The sequence below is a fragment of the Ips typographus genome, linkage group LG6, assembly GCF_016097725.1.
Source record: "Ips typographus isolate SLU linkage group LG6, UJ_Ityp_2.0, whole genome shotgun sequence".
NCBI lineage: Eukaryota > Metazoa > Arthropoda > Insecta > Coleoptera > Curculionidae > Ips > Ips typographus.
The window spans coordinates 1,916,787-1,933,767 of record NC_138427.1 but is presented as its reverse complement, the minus strand read 5'-3'; the positions used below and the strand labels follow the sequence as shown (position 1 = coordinate 1,933,767).

General features: G+C 34.7%; 2 protein-coding genes across 5 annotated transcripts in view; both read right to left on the bottom strand.

The window, feature by feature from the left end:
• Positions 1-1,530: 1,530 nt before the first annotated feature.
• Positions 1,531-16,981, bottom strand: part of gogo (thrombospondin-1 like protein golden goal) — a 29,671-nt gene continuing 14,220 nt past the window's right edge. Inside the window, exons 2-17 of one of the 4 annotated variants that reach the window (XM_081981568.1) lie at positions 13,730-13,846; positions 10,976-11,167; positions 10,426-10,695; positions 10,086-10,369; positions 9,837-9,986; positions 8,887-9,090; positions 8,393-8,540; positions 7,120-7,250; positions 4,333-4,557; positions 4,018-4,270; positions 3,749-3,976; positions 3,509-3,692; positions 3,175-3,454; positions 2,369-2,582; positions 2,052-2,315; positions 1,531-2,000 (exon numbers count right to left, since the gene is read on the bottom strand). In XM_081981568.1, coding sequence (XP_081837694.1) covers positions 1,732-2,000; positions 2,052-2,315; positions 2,369-2,582; positions 3,175-3,454; positions 3,509-3,692; positions 3,749-3,976; positions 4,018-4,270; positions 4,333-4,557; positions 7,120-7,250; positions 8,393-8,540; positions 8,887-9,090; positions 9,837-9,986; positions 10,086-10,369; positions 10,426-10,695; positions 10,976-11,051 — 3,180 coding nt within the window. In that variant the 5' untranslated portion in view covers positions 11,052-11,167; positions 13,730-13,846 and the 3' untranslated portion in view covers positions 1,531-1,731. Of the gene's footprint in view, positions 2,001-2,051; positions 2,316-2,368; positions 2,583-3,174; positions 3,455-3,508; positions 3,693-3,748; positions 3,977-4,017; positions 4,271-4,332; positions 4,558-7,119; positions 7,251-8,392; positions 8,541-8,886; positions 9,091-9,836; positions 9,987-10,085; positions 10,380-10,425; positions 10,696-10,975; positions 11,168-13,729; positions 13,847-16,981 lie in introns of those variants that run through there. The other 3 variants (XM_081981570.1, XM_081981569.1, XM_081981571.1) reach the window with 3 other exon arrangements.
• Positions 5,037-6,905, bottom strand: LOC145730384 (cilia- and flagella-associated protein 157). The gene has a single exon (XM_081981572.1). It carries the CDS (start codon positions 6,829-6,831, stop codon positions 5,095-5,097), a length of 1,737 nt encoding a protein of 578 aa, XP_081837698.1. The 5' UTR covers positions 6,832-6,905; the 3' UTR covers positions 5,037-5,094.

Sequence of the window (16,981 nt, the reverse complement as noted above, 5' to 3'; positions counted from 1 at the left end):
GGTTTTCCTGAATTTGCAATATATTCTCGCTGAGCCGGCAGTTACGTAATGAACCTTTTGTATTCCACAGGGGTGCAAAAGTTACTAATTGTTCCGTAAATTTGAGAAGGCTGGCCGGCACGTGACTTACTAGTCTGCTACTGAAGTTTTGAAGTGAAACGACGCTCGTTAGTTACAGACCCCATGCCTAGTCAATTGGATTATGTTCTTTATGTTGTCTGTTTTTGAAAAGCAGTTTTTAATAATAATAGAAAGCTGTTATTTTTTAATTCATATCCAAACTCACTACTACTCATTCTCTCTAGCAAAAATTCAGAATTGTCCACAAGAAAGTATTTGGAATGCAAATAAAAATATCTATATAAATTATATTTTATTATTTTGAAATTTAACCTACTTTTGGCTCTATCTTATGAAACACTCTGTATCTTTATAATAGGATTTATTTAATTCGTTACCTATTCATGATATAGATGCAACTAGCGTCCTCTATCGACAATGATTACTATACCCCAAATTGCAAACCCTCTTCACCCTACAGTTTTAAATCTAGGGTTGGAGTTTTTAGTCAAGGGATGATCGATTGATTAAAGTTTAGCTTTTTACTGGTAGAGGGTGCTGCACATTCAAGTCTAAATAAAAGTATTAAAAACATACTGTAGTTTATAACATAGATTCTGAGATCTAGAAATTCGAATTTGAACACACTGAACCTGAACCTTGATTTTGTCTTTTAGAGCCTTTTTAAATCTGCTGTCAATTTCCAACTAAAGTTTAATTTCCAACTTTTATAAAGTTTTAAACTTTGTAGAGAAAAAAGTATTGAATTTTAGGACTACGAGCCTCAAAATGACTAAGCCACACTTACTTTTTGTCCTTAGAATCACCATCCAATACATTTACAAACAAAATCCACGGAATTAAGAAAAACAAATTTGTGATTTCTGGATTACTAATTTTATTAAATGCTACATTAATTCACTTTAAATAACTATTAAACTACTTTAAACCTACCAATTTTTAACATAGGACAGCTTAGAAATGAAATATTATTTAACAGTAATATGTAACCCAAAAAATTACATATCCCTGTATGTTATTGATAAATAACGATAAATAAATAAAACTTTACAGCCTGAAATAAATTTTGCTATACACTAAATAACAACGACAAATCCTGAATGCCTGTTATTAAGTTAGCCTAAATAAAAAGTGCCAGTTCTATTATTGTAAGACTTTCAATACAAGTTGACATAGACTAGATGTCTCCAATAAGACTAGAATTTTATCACAAACTAAACATTATTCGTACACACACTCTGTAACTTATATAGACTTGTTTTGTTTTAATGAATTAGGAACATAAAACAAGTAGTGCCTCGGTTATATTCAATTTAAAATTGTGAGAGCAAATTAGAAATTCTTTACGATTAAAACGAACACTCAGTCTTATAGCTTTTGCACCCGATTACAAACTCACAGACCTGAGAACTTAATATTCAATCAATGAATAATATTATACTCTCTTAATAAAATTCAACGTCATTTTATTTGCCTAGAGCCTAAGGTAATTTGATTTTTTGCGTTGGTCTTTTTAATACCCTTACATTCATTTTTCTATTGCACATACATAAATTACGTCTTCCTACAATTTTTTTTGAAAAATAAACTTTCTTACTCCTGAGCATTCGAGTTTCAAGGATATGCAAACATCGGATTTAGGTGAAGAACTTATATTTTGCCTTCAACTGCGACAGGAAGTTCAGTTAAGTCCAATTCTTCGTCATCATCAGCAAAACGTATTTCGTCGAGAATATTTTCGGCTGCGCTCGGTGACTTTTCCACTTTTGTCTCTTTTTCCATATCTTCTGGTGAAAACGGTCTTAGTTTCTTCAAAGGGTAATCGTGCAGTTGGACAGTAACTTTTTTGTTGTCCAATAACTGCTCAGTTTCGTTTAGGTATCTGTTGTCTACTGGGGTGTTTCGTGAACTGCTCAAACCTAAAATATTAAATTAGTATTTAAAAAAATTAACTAAAACACTTAACTCACCGTGAACTAGAGGATAAACCTTCTTGATCTTCCTTTTTACTATAGGAGATGGAGTCTGGGGATCATTACTATCACTAACTGAACCTCCTCTGAATTTTTGAAGAAGTGTTTCTTCTTCCGGAGATTCTTTATTACTTCCCGGATCTACGTAAACTTTTGGGCGAATGTCAGTCATTTCATGACTTTCCATTTCTTCATCGCAAGGTAGAATCTCCCCTGATTCATCTAGAGGAGGAATCCACACTAGAAATGCAGGATCCATTCCTGCATAAACTGATTCATAAAACCATTCATGATAAGTGCTATTATAAGTTAACCTAAATAAGATCCAGGAGCTGCACCAGCATTAACAACATTGTAATCATAATAGTCGATTTCCATTTCGTTGTCTGTTTGCACTGAAATCGAAAAATCCGACCCTGTGGGTCCTGCTAGCAGTTTTTCGCGATTTCGTTTCTCTTTAGTTGCTTTTGCGTTTGTACTCCTTATGGTGGCTGTGCTGATCATACTGGCTGCTGATGAATAACGACCCTGGAATTTTAAACTAAATAGTTAAGAAATGATAAAATGTGAAAATACAGGTAGAGAAACTATTATCCATATACAAAATCAACGATAATTAAATGACGACACCATTACTATGACTGATGTCTTGTTTCTTTGTTATAGTCGGTTTAATGGAATAACGTTTGTTTGTTTTTTCTTAACGTCTTAGCATTTTGGGATAGCTTTTTTCAAATATAATTTAACTTTGAATAACAACAGCCATTATCCTTGTTGAGCATAATGAATATAATGTTACATACAATGTGCATCACAAAAGTGCTCCAGTGAAGTAACTTTAAAAAAGCATTTGTGTAAGTAGTAAGTGTTGGTGAGGTTTTACCAATACTATACAGGTGTGTCAATGGTAAGGAGTAAGAAACAAAACTTTAAGTTTTTCTAATAAACATTCTCCTCGTTTTCTTTGGGCAGATTTGAATGTCATGCACTCTTGCAAGAAACGTGATTCGTACATTTTCTATTAAGTAGAAAACTCACAAAACAAAAAGGTGATATATCTGTGTAAGTGTAGTTCAAGCAAATTAAAAGCAAAACGGATAAAACAAAGAAAATACTTCACCAGATCACTCTTAGAGCACGTTTCTTCATCGCTCACGTTTGTCAAAATGGGGCAATGTCCAAGACTTTTCGTGTTCTTCGAAATGTCCGGAGATGACAAGTCTTTTTCATTTGACGTGTCTTTTTCGCTGGGTGTTGACTGTTGTTCGCTTGTAGGTGACGTTGGAATACTGTCCAATGGACTAATATCATCAGATTCTGGATTTGCTAGAGTTACTGCAGCTGTCATTTCGTTTGGAGCCACCAAGGTTGTGGTGCTGCCAGTTAGTGAGATAGAATTTCTGAAAGAAAGTTTTGTATTGCATATTTTCTGCACAACTACAGTTCTCTGTTACCTTAAAGTAATTTCACTCTCGACGTTGATGTTTTGGTCACAATCCAGAGACTCCCTCAATCTAGAATGTTTGTGCTGCCTACTTGCCATGGCCAAAGGACGTATTCTGGTTAAAGAAATTACTTCAGAGAGAAGAGTCGAATTAGACTGAGCTCTTTTCGGTATGGGAATACTTGCATTTGAAGCTGAAAATTATATATTTGTTAAAATCTAATTTGGATATCAGATACAGTTAATTTACCAGCTAAAGAGTCTTGATCTTCCAGGTGAGTGACGTGGTACTTTCTATAACGAAAAACGTATTGCAGCCCTAGTAGAATAGTAGCCAAAATTAATCCACTAAGGAAGAAAATTGCAGCAATGTGTACGGCAGTTAATTTTAAAACAGCTTCAGGTATTGCTGATGCTATACTGTGGGCTGCTCGGATTTCGGTCAAGTTCAATTTGATGAGTTCTGTAACGTTACACCCTATAACTAATTACTTAACTGTTCGTCTACAACAATCCTACTTATTTGACTAGCTTCAGCTAAAAAACCTCCATCGCACATTTGTCCGCCCATAGCAACGTCATCAGTATAAAATTCCAGAAGCAGATTGGCTCCCGTTGAATTAACTTGTTTGGGAACCGTTCCTGGTTCCCCTGAAAGGTCCGCAAGAAGAACCGAAGACAAGGAACTTCCGTCCCGAATTTTTAGCCATTGATTTCCACAAGGAAAATTAAATTGGTCCACACGAAATTGGATTATGCAATCATCGTCAGACTAAAATTGTGTCATGTAACAAATCATGCGCCAACTGTACAATTTCCCCTGTATAAACTTACCTGGATTAGCCAAAAAGTTCGACCAGGACAACTTTGGCTTGAAGTGGCTAAAAGACGACGTGGTTTAGCTTGACCTAAGTGTACTACACAGCCACATCGACAATAAGGTCCAACTTCTGCCTGGATTTCAGGAATTTCCCCTGGAATAAAGTTGCTGCCGCTATGGATACATTCCCAACTGTCTCCTAGACCCATGCCGCATTTTTCAGTTTCAACCGATGGTCCCTAAAGAGATAAACCACAAATAATATATTCATATTACTCAAAATAATATAAAAAAGGAGATATTTCTGAAAATGTTTTTTCGTAATTTTTAGGAGGTTTTCAGTAGTATTTAGAGGCCTCAGGCAATTTTAAGAAATTCTTAGAGGCTTTATAACACTAGTAGAGGTCTTTGGCATTTCCGAAATGATTTTACAGTCCTCTGACAATTTTAATACATTTTTGTGAGGTTTATCAAGGCTGGACTCGCCTCCGGCTGAGTATTTAGTTCTGTGACGTTATTCTAATTTTTTTTTCTTATATGTAATTGTACAATTCAGTTCTGTCAATATGTCCAGAAGAATATGTTAAGTTTTTTTCAATTTTGCTGCAAATTCTCATAATTCTGATCTATAATAAAAAAATAAAAAATTTAAAACCGTCTTTTTATTTAAAACATCTTGAATACAAAATGGAGAAAAAGCGGTATATAAATAAAACTCTTTTTCTACAGATACTTTTAATAATATTTAATTCTGGTGATATAAGCTTCGTAAATTTTTAACCATCATTAGGTTCACCAGCTTCTTCGTGCTTCTCATCTTTTCCTTTCACTTTCTCTTCATCCTGTTCAAGTTCTTCAGTAGTTTCTTCTTGTTTTTCATCAACTTGAACTGCAGGCGAGACGTTCTCACTTGTAACACCTTGATCTTCAAACTCTTCCTCGTCTACAACATCGCCTTTCTCGCTATCGCCCTCACTTTCTTCAACAGGTGCTTCTTGCTCATCAAAGAAAAGAACGCTCGGTTTTTTCTGTTCTTCTTTCGTTTCGACCTCGTATTGTGACAGTGCGACGTCTTCTTCGGATGACATATACAACTCACTATCAGATTTGTCAGCATAGCTTTTTTTCACTATCGTCTTATTCAAATCTTCCATTAAGAACTCTTCAAAGCTTTCACCTACTTGGGAAGATATGTTTCGTAAAGTTTTTGCTACTGGACGTGGTTGTACTGGTTGCGGGACAAATCCTAAATCTCCCAAGGCATATGTGGCATCAGTAGAACTTATGGTATCCAGAGACGGTTGTTTGATTCTTCGTTCGTGTCCTTTGCATAACAGGGAAAATAAAACATTTAGCATGCTCTCTCTTCTAGAATACTTAATAGACGTGTCACTCTCTGTTTTAATGGTCAGTGCTTCTTTTATACAACTCACTCCTTCCAGTAGAACATCGTCAAGTCTTACATTTTCTGCCCGTAAATAAGAAACTTCAGTTTGCAAACTGTAATTGTCGCATTTCATTTTTTGCAGATTTTGCTCTAGAAGACGTATTTTAAACTCTAGTTTCTCAATTTGAGATTGCTTTTCGTTATTTGCACGTCTGGTTTCTCTGACTTCTGTTTCATATTTTTTATATTTGGCTAGCTCGTGTTTCATAAATTCATTATTACTTGTAATTTTTTCAATGATTTTTCCTTGTACTAACACTTTAGCTAGAGCCTTTTTCTTTTCTTCATCATGTAGTTCCGCATCTTGTTTGAGTGTCATTCTGTTTGCTTTGATATTATTGTAGTCTTTGTAAAGTTTTTGGTGCATCCTAAGCATGTTATCCAGTTCATTATTAACAGCAATGTTTTCTCTAATTACTCTGTGCGTTGTGGCTGCTATTCTTAATTCAGATGCATCGTGGAATTCAGTAGACAACTGCAACAGCCTGGCTTCCATATCTTTTTTCAGTTTATCTTTGCTGATTATAAATTTCCTTTCAATTTCGTACATTTCTCTTGCATGTCTTTTTTCTTGCACTTCCATTTTTTTCTCTTGTTCTTCAAACTTTTTCATCAAATCGTCTCGTTGACCACGAAATTCTTCTAGGGAATTTAATTTACCTTCTAGCAGTTTATTTTCAGAAGTCAGTTGTTCGTGCATTTGCTTGTACTCTTGTTCCATATCAGCTATTTTAGCTTCAAACTGTTCGGTTTCGGTTTGTCGAATTTCTTGCAGCCCGGTAATACGCTCTTCCAGTTCGTTAATTTCGTTCGTCTTCTCTTGCAGCGTTCGTTTAAGGTATGTGATAATATCACTTTTGTCCTCATCAACTTTTTCCAAATTTTGTGTAAGTTCCTCGTTTTTCTGTTCCAATTCTTGTGTTAGTGACCTGAGACGAGCCAGTTTACGATTGAGATCGGCAATAGTAAGCTCGTAGAATGTTTTGTCTACTTCGGTTAATGCATTCGGATCTTCTTCGGTCACTTTCTTCTTCTTGGCCTTGCCTTTTTTGCCTCCTTTGGCCATTTTAACTGTTCTAATAAAACTGATACAAAAGTCGTGCAAGGAAACTTCAACTTCACGATTATTGTTTGGTTGCTGTGACAATATTGATTATTGGAAAAGTTTGGTTATTTCAGTGTTTTCTTCAGTTGGATTTATTGACTTAATAAAATGAACCCAGTGAGAACCCCGTTTAGAAAACGATGTTATTTAGTTACTACACATATTACATTCCCTAACTTTAGTAGTATAGCTATATTTATTATAGTTTAGTTACAAATTTAATATGGGAACTTTTTGTTTCTATCTTACCTCGCAGAACTTTGCTCCATATCGTGGTGGTGGAGAATCGCAAAGACGGTACCGACTTCGAGTACCACCAATACATGTGCTGGAACATGGTGTCCATTGGCTCCAAGGACTCCAGCCTCCTCTTTCTTGTTCTAACAAGACAATTAGAAGAATATAAAACAACTCTGTAAAGTACTGTACCTCTGTCGTAGGTATTTAGTAAGTGTCAGAGTAAATAGCAAAACAGTAAACAAGGATAACTTGATTTAAGAGATTTTGTGATAGTTTACTAGTTTAAAAAGTTTACGATAAACATGTCAATCATCTGCTGTGTTGATATTCTCATAAAATTCAATAGTTATTAAATCAGGTGATCTTTTTCTCCCAATCTATTTTCCTGGAAATAACTTTGTTTAACCCATTTTTTAGATTGTAATTAGTATTGAAATACAGAAATCGATATCACATACTTATACTAAAAATTTTCAAAACTGAGTCAAACACAACTGTGTGCGAAAATGAGAACTTTCTAGACCAATATATTGTTGATATCATTCAATAAAGAAAAATGGACTTTTTTAACATTTTCTTAAAGCAGCAGTAATTACAAAGTTTATTGAACAACTTTAAGATTTTAAGGAACTTTACAAACAATAAAGAAGACTAAAATTCTGAAAAGACGAGCAGTAAAATTAGCGTGTCGCTTCGAAAGATCTAAACTTTAAATTTTATTAAACTCGTTCATTTCTATTCGATGACGGTTAAAGAATAACATTTCAACAAAACTCAAACGAATATTCAGAATTTAAATTAACTACTTAACAAGCCTCTTGACAAATCCGACTTCGTTCAAAATATCACTTTCCCAGAAAGTCGTTAGATTTAACATGACAAAGGTTTTATTAACATTGCTGAGCAAATCGAGATGTTCAAAGATTTAACAAGAATTAAATTATTTCTGTACTTAGATATTAGTCTTATTCAAGTTTTGATTATACGAACTTGCAGAGCATATTTTTTACTGCACAGTGGTTCAATATCATTTGGCAGTTTGATCTCCCTACCGATTTAATCATATTAAAGGTAAAGCAATTTCGAAGCAATTATGAGAAATCCAGCTGGAATTTAATCTGCACGACTGTTCGGCCTTTAATCTGAGCAATGCGGCGAAGTTATTCAAGCAATTCGCAGACAAATTTGGCCGAATCGCTACTGGCCCCAGGGGGGATGAAAGGAAGGATGTGAATGTGCTTGAAGGTGCATTTTGCAAATGCAAATAATTTAAATGTCCTACCTGATACTGGCATTGTTGGTACGCAGTCTTCTCGAACATCGGCCACTGCACCTGAAATACTCTGGCTGACGTAGACGAAACAATATTCCACATATCGTTCAGAGAAAAGTTCGCAATCGAAACGTAAACTATGATAGCCGTTGATCACCTACAAAAATTTGTTTAAGAATAATTAAAGAAAATATTAGTTACAATATAAAATTCAGCATATCCAATGCCGGCTACACACTATTTTTATGCATATTATTATTTAATGAGCCCTTTCAAAATACGTTTTAACCATAATTTCCTTTCTGTCTAATTAAATTTTCAACCGAAACAACACTCGTTAAAGCCACAACTTTTTTCCTTACAAGTGTACACCTTTAATGATCGGCGGCTCGTAATCCTCATTATAAAACTTTACTGCTATAATTAGTGTGCAGGCTATTTACATAAATCTACCATTAAGCTGGCAGGCCATTTTGAAATTAAATTACAAAACGACCACTCACCTTTTGCTCCGAAATATACTCGCGAGTAGTTGGAGGTGCCAAAGAGGCAACGTTTGCTCGCAATCTTGCGAACAACCGAACTCTATCTGCACTAGCCAATATGCAAGACGGATACTGGAATAACACTGTGACGCCACTGTGAGTATCACAGGGGAATATCGAGTGAGTGTACACATTGAAGACGAATTGATCACTCCAATCCACCTGAAAATGATCACTTCAAATGTTAATCTGCATTATTATTATGAATTATTTTCAAGAACTCTCTATCTTTACAGTAATTTAATCTCAACAGTGTCATTTAGCTTGAAGGAAAGTTAAAAAATAAATTAAAAATGCGCATGTTTTTAAAATGCTCAATTTACAAAACTTGAGAGTTTTTAATTAAAAACTTTTTCTAACATTTCCAACTGTAACGAATAACCGTCTTTGCCTGCACCTCGTTAAGAACATTACTTACGACGTAAATTATTTACGACGATTTCTCTCATTTTGTATCTGCAGAATGTCATTAGAAATTCTACCGTACAAGTCTCGGTATGGAACCGTTAACGATACAACGATGTATTTAACGATAATTAATTTTTAATGCAAACGATGCTGATCAGGGCGGCGAAAAAGCGCGTAAAACGTAATGTAAAATTGAGCAAATTCGTTCAATGGGAAAAAGTACACAAAGCTGTTTACGTCACGTTAATTTTAATGGATGAATCTCATTAAAAAAAAAATTGTTTGTCGTTTCTAATTTATGTTTTATTTTTCTAGTTGGAAAATTTAGATTTACTTGAATCACATAAGCAAAAGCATATTTGCGATCTTTGCATATTTGGAAGTAGTTTAACAAACACTTTAGCGCAAAATACTGTTACCAACAACTTTTAGACAGATGAGCAAAACGAGTTTTGCAATATTGTTCCCTTCTTATAATAACATATATCACTTTTACTTACCTTCACGTATGCTGAAGTCCTCGGAATAATTGGATCCGCATTTATTGGCCGTAAAAATATGGAATAGTAACCGGCAAGTCCAAATAGTTCACACCTGAATATAAATACGGTTCGTCCTGGTAATCCTCGAACTTGTTCTGAATACAGAACCTGAAATAAATTTTATGTATTTGCAGGTAAAACTAAAAGTAAAGTTTAATTTGAGGTTTTTAGGATTTTTCTGTACTCATACATATTTAGTACACTTACCTGATGTGGATTTGATTTATTACTTTGCTGGTTAAAATTGCTTCCATCGCCACAATTCAGTAATGAATGACCACAATAATGCAATTCTAACCAGAATTCCGGCAATGCTGAAGCTGGAGTTCCTTTGATTGGCGGACACTGAACGTCAGGAAAAGTCAAAATTGAAGTTACCGGGTTTTCTGGGTAAGTTTTCAAATTTTCTGGAGTAACTGTAAGCTGTGGCATGGGCCATCGCACATCAACAATTTTGGTGATCACCTCTGCCTCCGTGGACGTATTTACACCTGTTTATACCTTTAATTATCCTCTCAACTTATTCTCTAATATCCATAATTCCTACCTATGATCGGCTGTTTCTTAATCTGCACATAATATTGTCCGCCTTTAGAAAAATAACCGCATTGCACTTTGACTAAGGTAAGATTTCTGTTCAAAGCGCTAGCCTCCGGATAAACTGGAAAAGTGGTGAGTGAATGAACCGCGCCACTGTCTAAACGGGATAATTGGACCACTAATGGAAGAAACGACGAAGAGACAATTCTGATATGTAAGTCTCCGCTTAGTGCTACATGTGATGGAGGAATGATCACTTCGAGACCTTGAATTTGCCCTAATAATTTAAAAAGTAAACTCAGTCAGTAATTTCTCCAGTTGTTATTTAAAGTTTTCACAAAAATTTGTCGTAATTAAAAAAACAACAACTAAAACCACTTTGCTTTTTATGGTGTCTTATGAAATACATATTGATCTTGGAGGAACGCCAAACTGGTGTCCTACTTCACTGTACTTGACTTGAAGTAAAAACACCCTGGAGCTTAACGACGCTCATAAAACACTTTCTTAACAAAATTTGTCTAAGAACGTTAAAAGGCCATTATGAAGGAACTTACCAGTGTCGGCTTCGGCGTTTAAAAACTGAAAAACCAACAAAAATATCGGGAATGTAGACACCCTGCTTGGTTTCATAACTTTCCGCTGATTGGGGCATTTTTGTTTTTTATATTGTAAATGACCGTCCACATCCACCTTGTTGCAGGATTAAGTGCAACATGGTAAAGTCCAGCTTATCCATAAAAATCAACCTGAAAAAGGATAACTCCATTAATAATAATACATTTGTAATAAGTTAAAATATCATTACTCTTATTTAACCGAGTTATAAGGATTGACACGTCATTAATCATACTGGCAACTAAAGGAACAATTATAGTCATTTCAACTAACATGTACCTATTTTTCCCTTTTACTCGTAATTTCGTGACGTTTGTTAACTCAATCAACACATACATACATATTGACAGCTTTTAACTTGTTTGGAAAAATTATTAAGGATTTAATAGTACAGTTGAAAAAAAAACATCCAACTTACTGATCAGTTCAATTGAATCGTCACAAAAATAGCACATTTGTGGTTTTGACATTGTATGGACGATATGGCAAATAAAACATTTTTGAATTCGTATTTGCCGCCATACTGCAATTATCACTAACAACATCAAAGGGGTGACTTGAGTCTCAAAAGCGTTTTCCAAAGCAGCAGAAAAACCGTTTACTTCGTAACGGCGCGTTTCGTGCGACATGCAATGCAAGAATTTCTAGAATATCTGCATACGTAAGATAAGCGGAGTGAAATATGTCGCTTTTTACCCGTAAAAGGGTAGGTACGAGTTTTCGAGAGGTCTTTAAAGTTGTAAACAAATTTTCGTCATGCTGCTTTAATATGGCATAGTGCAGAGTACATTCCAAATAATATGTTGAGTTATCTCCCAAATTGGATCTACGAGTACATGTAACCATAAACGAAATTGATGGTTAAATAACTATTTATGTAACCAGTTACGAAAAGTTCGATTTTGTGTAACGAATGAAAGTTTGTAGGGCGAGCGCAGCGAGGTCCTACAATTTCAATGAGTTACACAATAAGACATTTTCGAAACGTGTTGCATACATAATTTTTTCTAATTTTGACCAAAAAGCGGTAAAAACCATCTTTTAAAGTGATTTAACACAAATATTCACTTTCATAGCACCTTGTATAAACTGTGACAACGACATGTTATGATGGATGTCGCCCATATCTTTCTACGGAAATAAAAACTGGGAGTGATAAAATAAACTTTTCATAACTACGAAAGGAAGGAAATAACAAACAGTCTTCTCCACAATACTTTTATTATGACCTTAGATGGTAAGGTCTGCTCAACAAGTTTCGGTCACATAAATGACCATCTTCAGGAGCTACAAGAATGGTGCACAAGTTTTAAGATCTTTTTTTTTTTTTCCCCTGGGGTCTCACCCAGCCCTAAATGGGTCTAGTTTAAGTTTTTTGTTTAATTTTAATTTAATGTGCTATAGTTAGTTTTTTCTCCATAATGAGGTAACTATTAAATTTCCCTATAATCCTTTTAATTAATTGTTACATGTGTTAAATTTTACAGCTTTGTTCACCTATTTAACTATGTTAAATTCACTAATTCGTTATAACATGGGTCTCTCTGTCTCTCCCCTTGTAAAAAGACAGTAGTCACATTGATCGACCGATTTGAGGTACGTTTTCTCGTTTTTTAACATTTAACTTCTGGTACAACATGTAAAGTAGGTTATTCTTGTAGCTCCTGAAGATGGTCATTTATGTGACCGAAACTTGTTGAGCAGACCTTACCATCTAAGGTCATAATAAAAGTATTGTGGAGAAGACTGTTTGTCATTTCCTTCCTTTCGTATTCTTGCGACTCCACTGAAAGAATATGGACTACTACTTCTTTCTTTTCATAACTAGTTACATAAAGTGACGTTTTGTCACTCTAATCAGTTTTGAAAAGTGTCACTTTATATGACAAAATTAGAAAAAGGATGTTTATTAAGATCCCAATACATTTTACACACTGTATATATTCAAAAATTAAGTATTGAATATAAAACTGTTCTCTGGTTTTATATCATAAAGAAAGTTGGTCGTTAGCCCAACCAAGCTCGATAAAGCGGGAAAAAGTTCTATTTCAGTTGATTCGAGAAATAAAAATGAACCGAAACAAACGGATAAAGAATAATGTTGAATAATCGGGTGTGATATTTATGAAGCCAAAAGAAATAGAATATTTACATTGTGAACTCTTTGACTGTTAACATAGTGTTGAATTAAAAGCAGAATTTGTGCAGCTGCAGCTCTATCTTTTTTCCCGTTGCCTTTGGCAATTTGGTTTCACATATAGCCAAACGTTTTGCATGAATAATTAACCAATAAAACTTTTAGCGAGTTCTGAAACGGTAAATTAGCTTTGGAATTGAATGTATGAGGCATTAATAATCAATTTTATGGAAGTTTCTTAAAAAAAATGTATAAAGTTTTTAAAACAAATGATCCAGGATTTTATTTCGTCTCGAGTAAGTGCATTTTACCGCCCATTTCAAATCCAGAATATTTCCGTTTAAATGTTGTCGCTTTTGTGGAACACCGAAACTCTTAACTTAGCACTGAAATATTACCCAACATGGTGGAAATTCAATTGATTTCCAGTCAATTTACAATTTCGATTCGTCTTAGAGCGTATTCATTTAGGTGTGTAAAAGTTGTTAGATTAAATTATCCAGAAAATGCTATAAAACTGATCGAACGTAGAAAGTGAAGAGAAACAAATACTTACCTGTTAAAACTTAATTATATCGAAGATGCCTGTCAAGGGGAGGACTCATCGTGCAATGTTTCCTAATTAACACAAATAAGGCTTGATGTGCCAATCCGGATGGGATTACACGACTACCTGAAAAAACGAAAAGTTGTGAGACATTAAATATCGTTACTACTGAGTGGAACGGACATTAACAACCACTTATTTTAACTGAAACTCTTTGATAATGCTTGAAAAAACTAACTTTATTAGCAGATAACTAGAAAACTAGGCTAAGATTGCTTTTCTGAACTTTAACTACCAAGTTTGCGACTTAAGAACACCCTCTACAGAGAAAATAAACTCAATTAAAGAGTAAAAGGCGGTTTCTCGAAGTAAGTGAACTGGATATTAAAGTTTTTAAATTTAGTTTCACCGAGAGCATGTTATTAATGAACACGCCATATTCTTGGCTTGAGAGAAAATATGTTGTTTATGAGGATAACGAGGGTGCCAGCCTTTCTGGCTGGATCAAAAGATAAAGGGTAACCTATGGCAAACTTCTTTAAAAACTCATTTTTAAAAGATTGGCGGACTCTGAGAAATGATTTCCAATGTTACAAAATGGGGTTACGACCTTTTGTAGAGACTTGTAAAGTCATTGATTGTAAGGAAATTGATTTGGACGGCACTGGCGAAACTAATTTAGAAACAGAGGGAAAAAGCGGAACAAAGGTAGCTCGATCGAAGGTCTCTCACCTTGCCGCATGCAAGGGGATATTCCACCGTAACCATAAAACCAGCAATTTGCCCCAGACGCGCCATCGTATTAGGAAAAAGAGAGGAAAAAAGAGACTTTTATATACAGTCCAGGTTTAAATAACCCGATGAATAAGACCAAATTAATATTACAAATAACCAAAACAACACAAATGATGCCCTAGAAGAAATTAGAGAACGTGAACTTAGAAAAAGAAACCTAGTAGTATATGGGGTGGAAGAGATGAACTCTGAAGAACCTGAAGAAAGAAAGTGCCATGACGTACATATCATCAAGAAACTGCTGGAATCTCAAAGGGTAGAAGTTGAGACGAACAACATAAAAGTTTACAGAATTGGTAGACGTGAAAACGGAAAAGTGAGACCTGTCAGAGTTATCTTGAATTCGTTTGAGGAAGTTAAAAAAGTTTTTTTGAAAGCAAAAGATATTAAAAAAACAACCAAATATTCAGGACTCTCCTTCAGCAGTGACAGAACCAAGCAAGAACAAAATGAGTATCAAGTTAAGAAGGAAGAATTGAAGAACAGGATTGAGAAGGGAGAAAAGGACCTTAAGATAAAATATGTTAAGGGCAAACCACAAATCTTAAAGATAAAAAACTAGACGCGCCGGACAAACTTTCCATAGCTTATGGAAATGATATGGTTGGAAAGGAGGAAGATCGGTTGATCCTGTTTCATCAAAACATTCAATGTTTAAGAAACAAGGTGGGAGAGCTGGAAGTATACATCGACAGTCAAAAAGATAGACCAGACGTGATATGTCTCACCGAACATTGGATGACCGAGGAGGAAATCAAGTTCATCAATATTCAAGGGTATCAGCTAAAATCGTTCTTCACAAGGAAAGAAAGGCAACATGGCGGATCATGTATATTTGTGAATGATAACCTAAAATTTGACTCTGTCCAAGAAATTGAACTGTTGTCGGTTGAATATCAGTTAGAATGTGCATGTGTGAAAAGTAAGGGCAGAAAAATTATTATTTTGTGTGTCTATCGTACCAACCTTGGTGATTTTGATGTATTTCTCAGGGCTCTTGAAGATATTCTTTCACAAGTAAAGACAAAATATAAGTTTTACAAAACCGTTCTGTGCGGGGATTTCAATGTTAATTTAATGGGAACCAATACTAATAAAAGTAGATTTCTAGATTTGATTTTGACATTTAACTTGAATCAGACGGTGTTTGAACCCACTAGGGTTACCAAAAATACTTCTTCTCTTATAGATGGATTTTTTATAAATTTTGAATACACAGATGGCTCTGCGGTAGTGACTGCGCTCTCGGATCATCATGGTCAATATTTGAAATTTCAAGAAAGTGCAGAGAGTACAATGCAAATAAAACCTGTTCCAAAAAGAATCTTCTCTAGGGTGAAAGTAGAACAATACCGCATTGAGCTATTGAATGAGTGTTGGATGGATGTCATGGGTATGAGTGAGGCAAATGTGGCGTATGATACTTTTTTAGGGAGACTACAAAATGTCTTGAATAGGGTAATCACTAAACGTAGACCAAAACCAGAGAACAATAAAACTAAACCTTGGATCACTCCTGGGATAAGAAAGTCTTGTGCAACTAAGAGGGATCTCTACAGTGGAATGCTAGATAATATGGTAAGTGAAAAGTATTATAGAACTTATTGCAATATACTCAAAAAAATAATAAAACAGGCAAAACTATTATCTAGCACTAATTTTATAATCGAAGCAGAAAACAAAGGAAAAGCAACATGGTCAATAATTAATAATATAGTGAAGGGAAAACAAGAAAAAGGTAACATATTTGACAACTTTAAGAACAGGTACAACAATGAAAATGATTTACTGGACAGCATTAACAATTACTTCATTGAGTCATGTCCAGACACAAGAAAGCAGCTAGAACCAGATTACGCACAGCTGAAATATAGTGAGACATCTATATTTTTAGAGGCAGTAACAGAGCCGGAAGTGATTAAATGCATTAATAGTCTTAAAAACAAAAAATCAGTGGGAGAAGATGAACTTCCGGTATCACTGTTAAAAAAGGTGGCAGACATAATAGCAGGGCCTTTAACACATATAATAAATATCTGTTTTCAAACAGGTACCTTCCCAAGTAAATTGAAAATTGCACATACAAAGCCAATATATAAAAAGAAAGGTGATATTGATAATCTCAAGAACTATAGACCAATTTCTTTACTTTCAAATTTAAGCAAGATCTTTGAAAAAATGATCTATGAAAGGTTTATTAGGTATCTGGATGGAAGGGGTATTATGTCAGACAGTCAATATGGCTTTCGAAGGGGTCGATCAACAGTAAAAGCCACCTATGAAACATTGAAAAAGACACTGGATTCAATCAATCAGAAGAAAAATACAGTAGCTGTCTTGATGGACCTGTCAAAGGCTTTTGACAGCGTAGATCACTCAATACTTTTGGAAAAACTGGATCGATATGGTATAAGAGGAGTGGCAAAAAAGCTTATATCGACATATTTAACTGGAAGAGTCCAATGT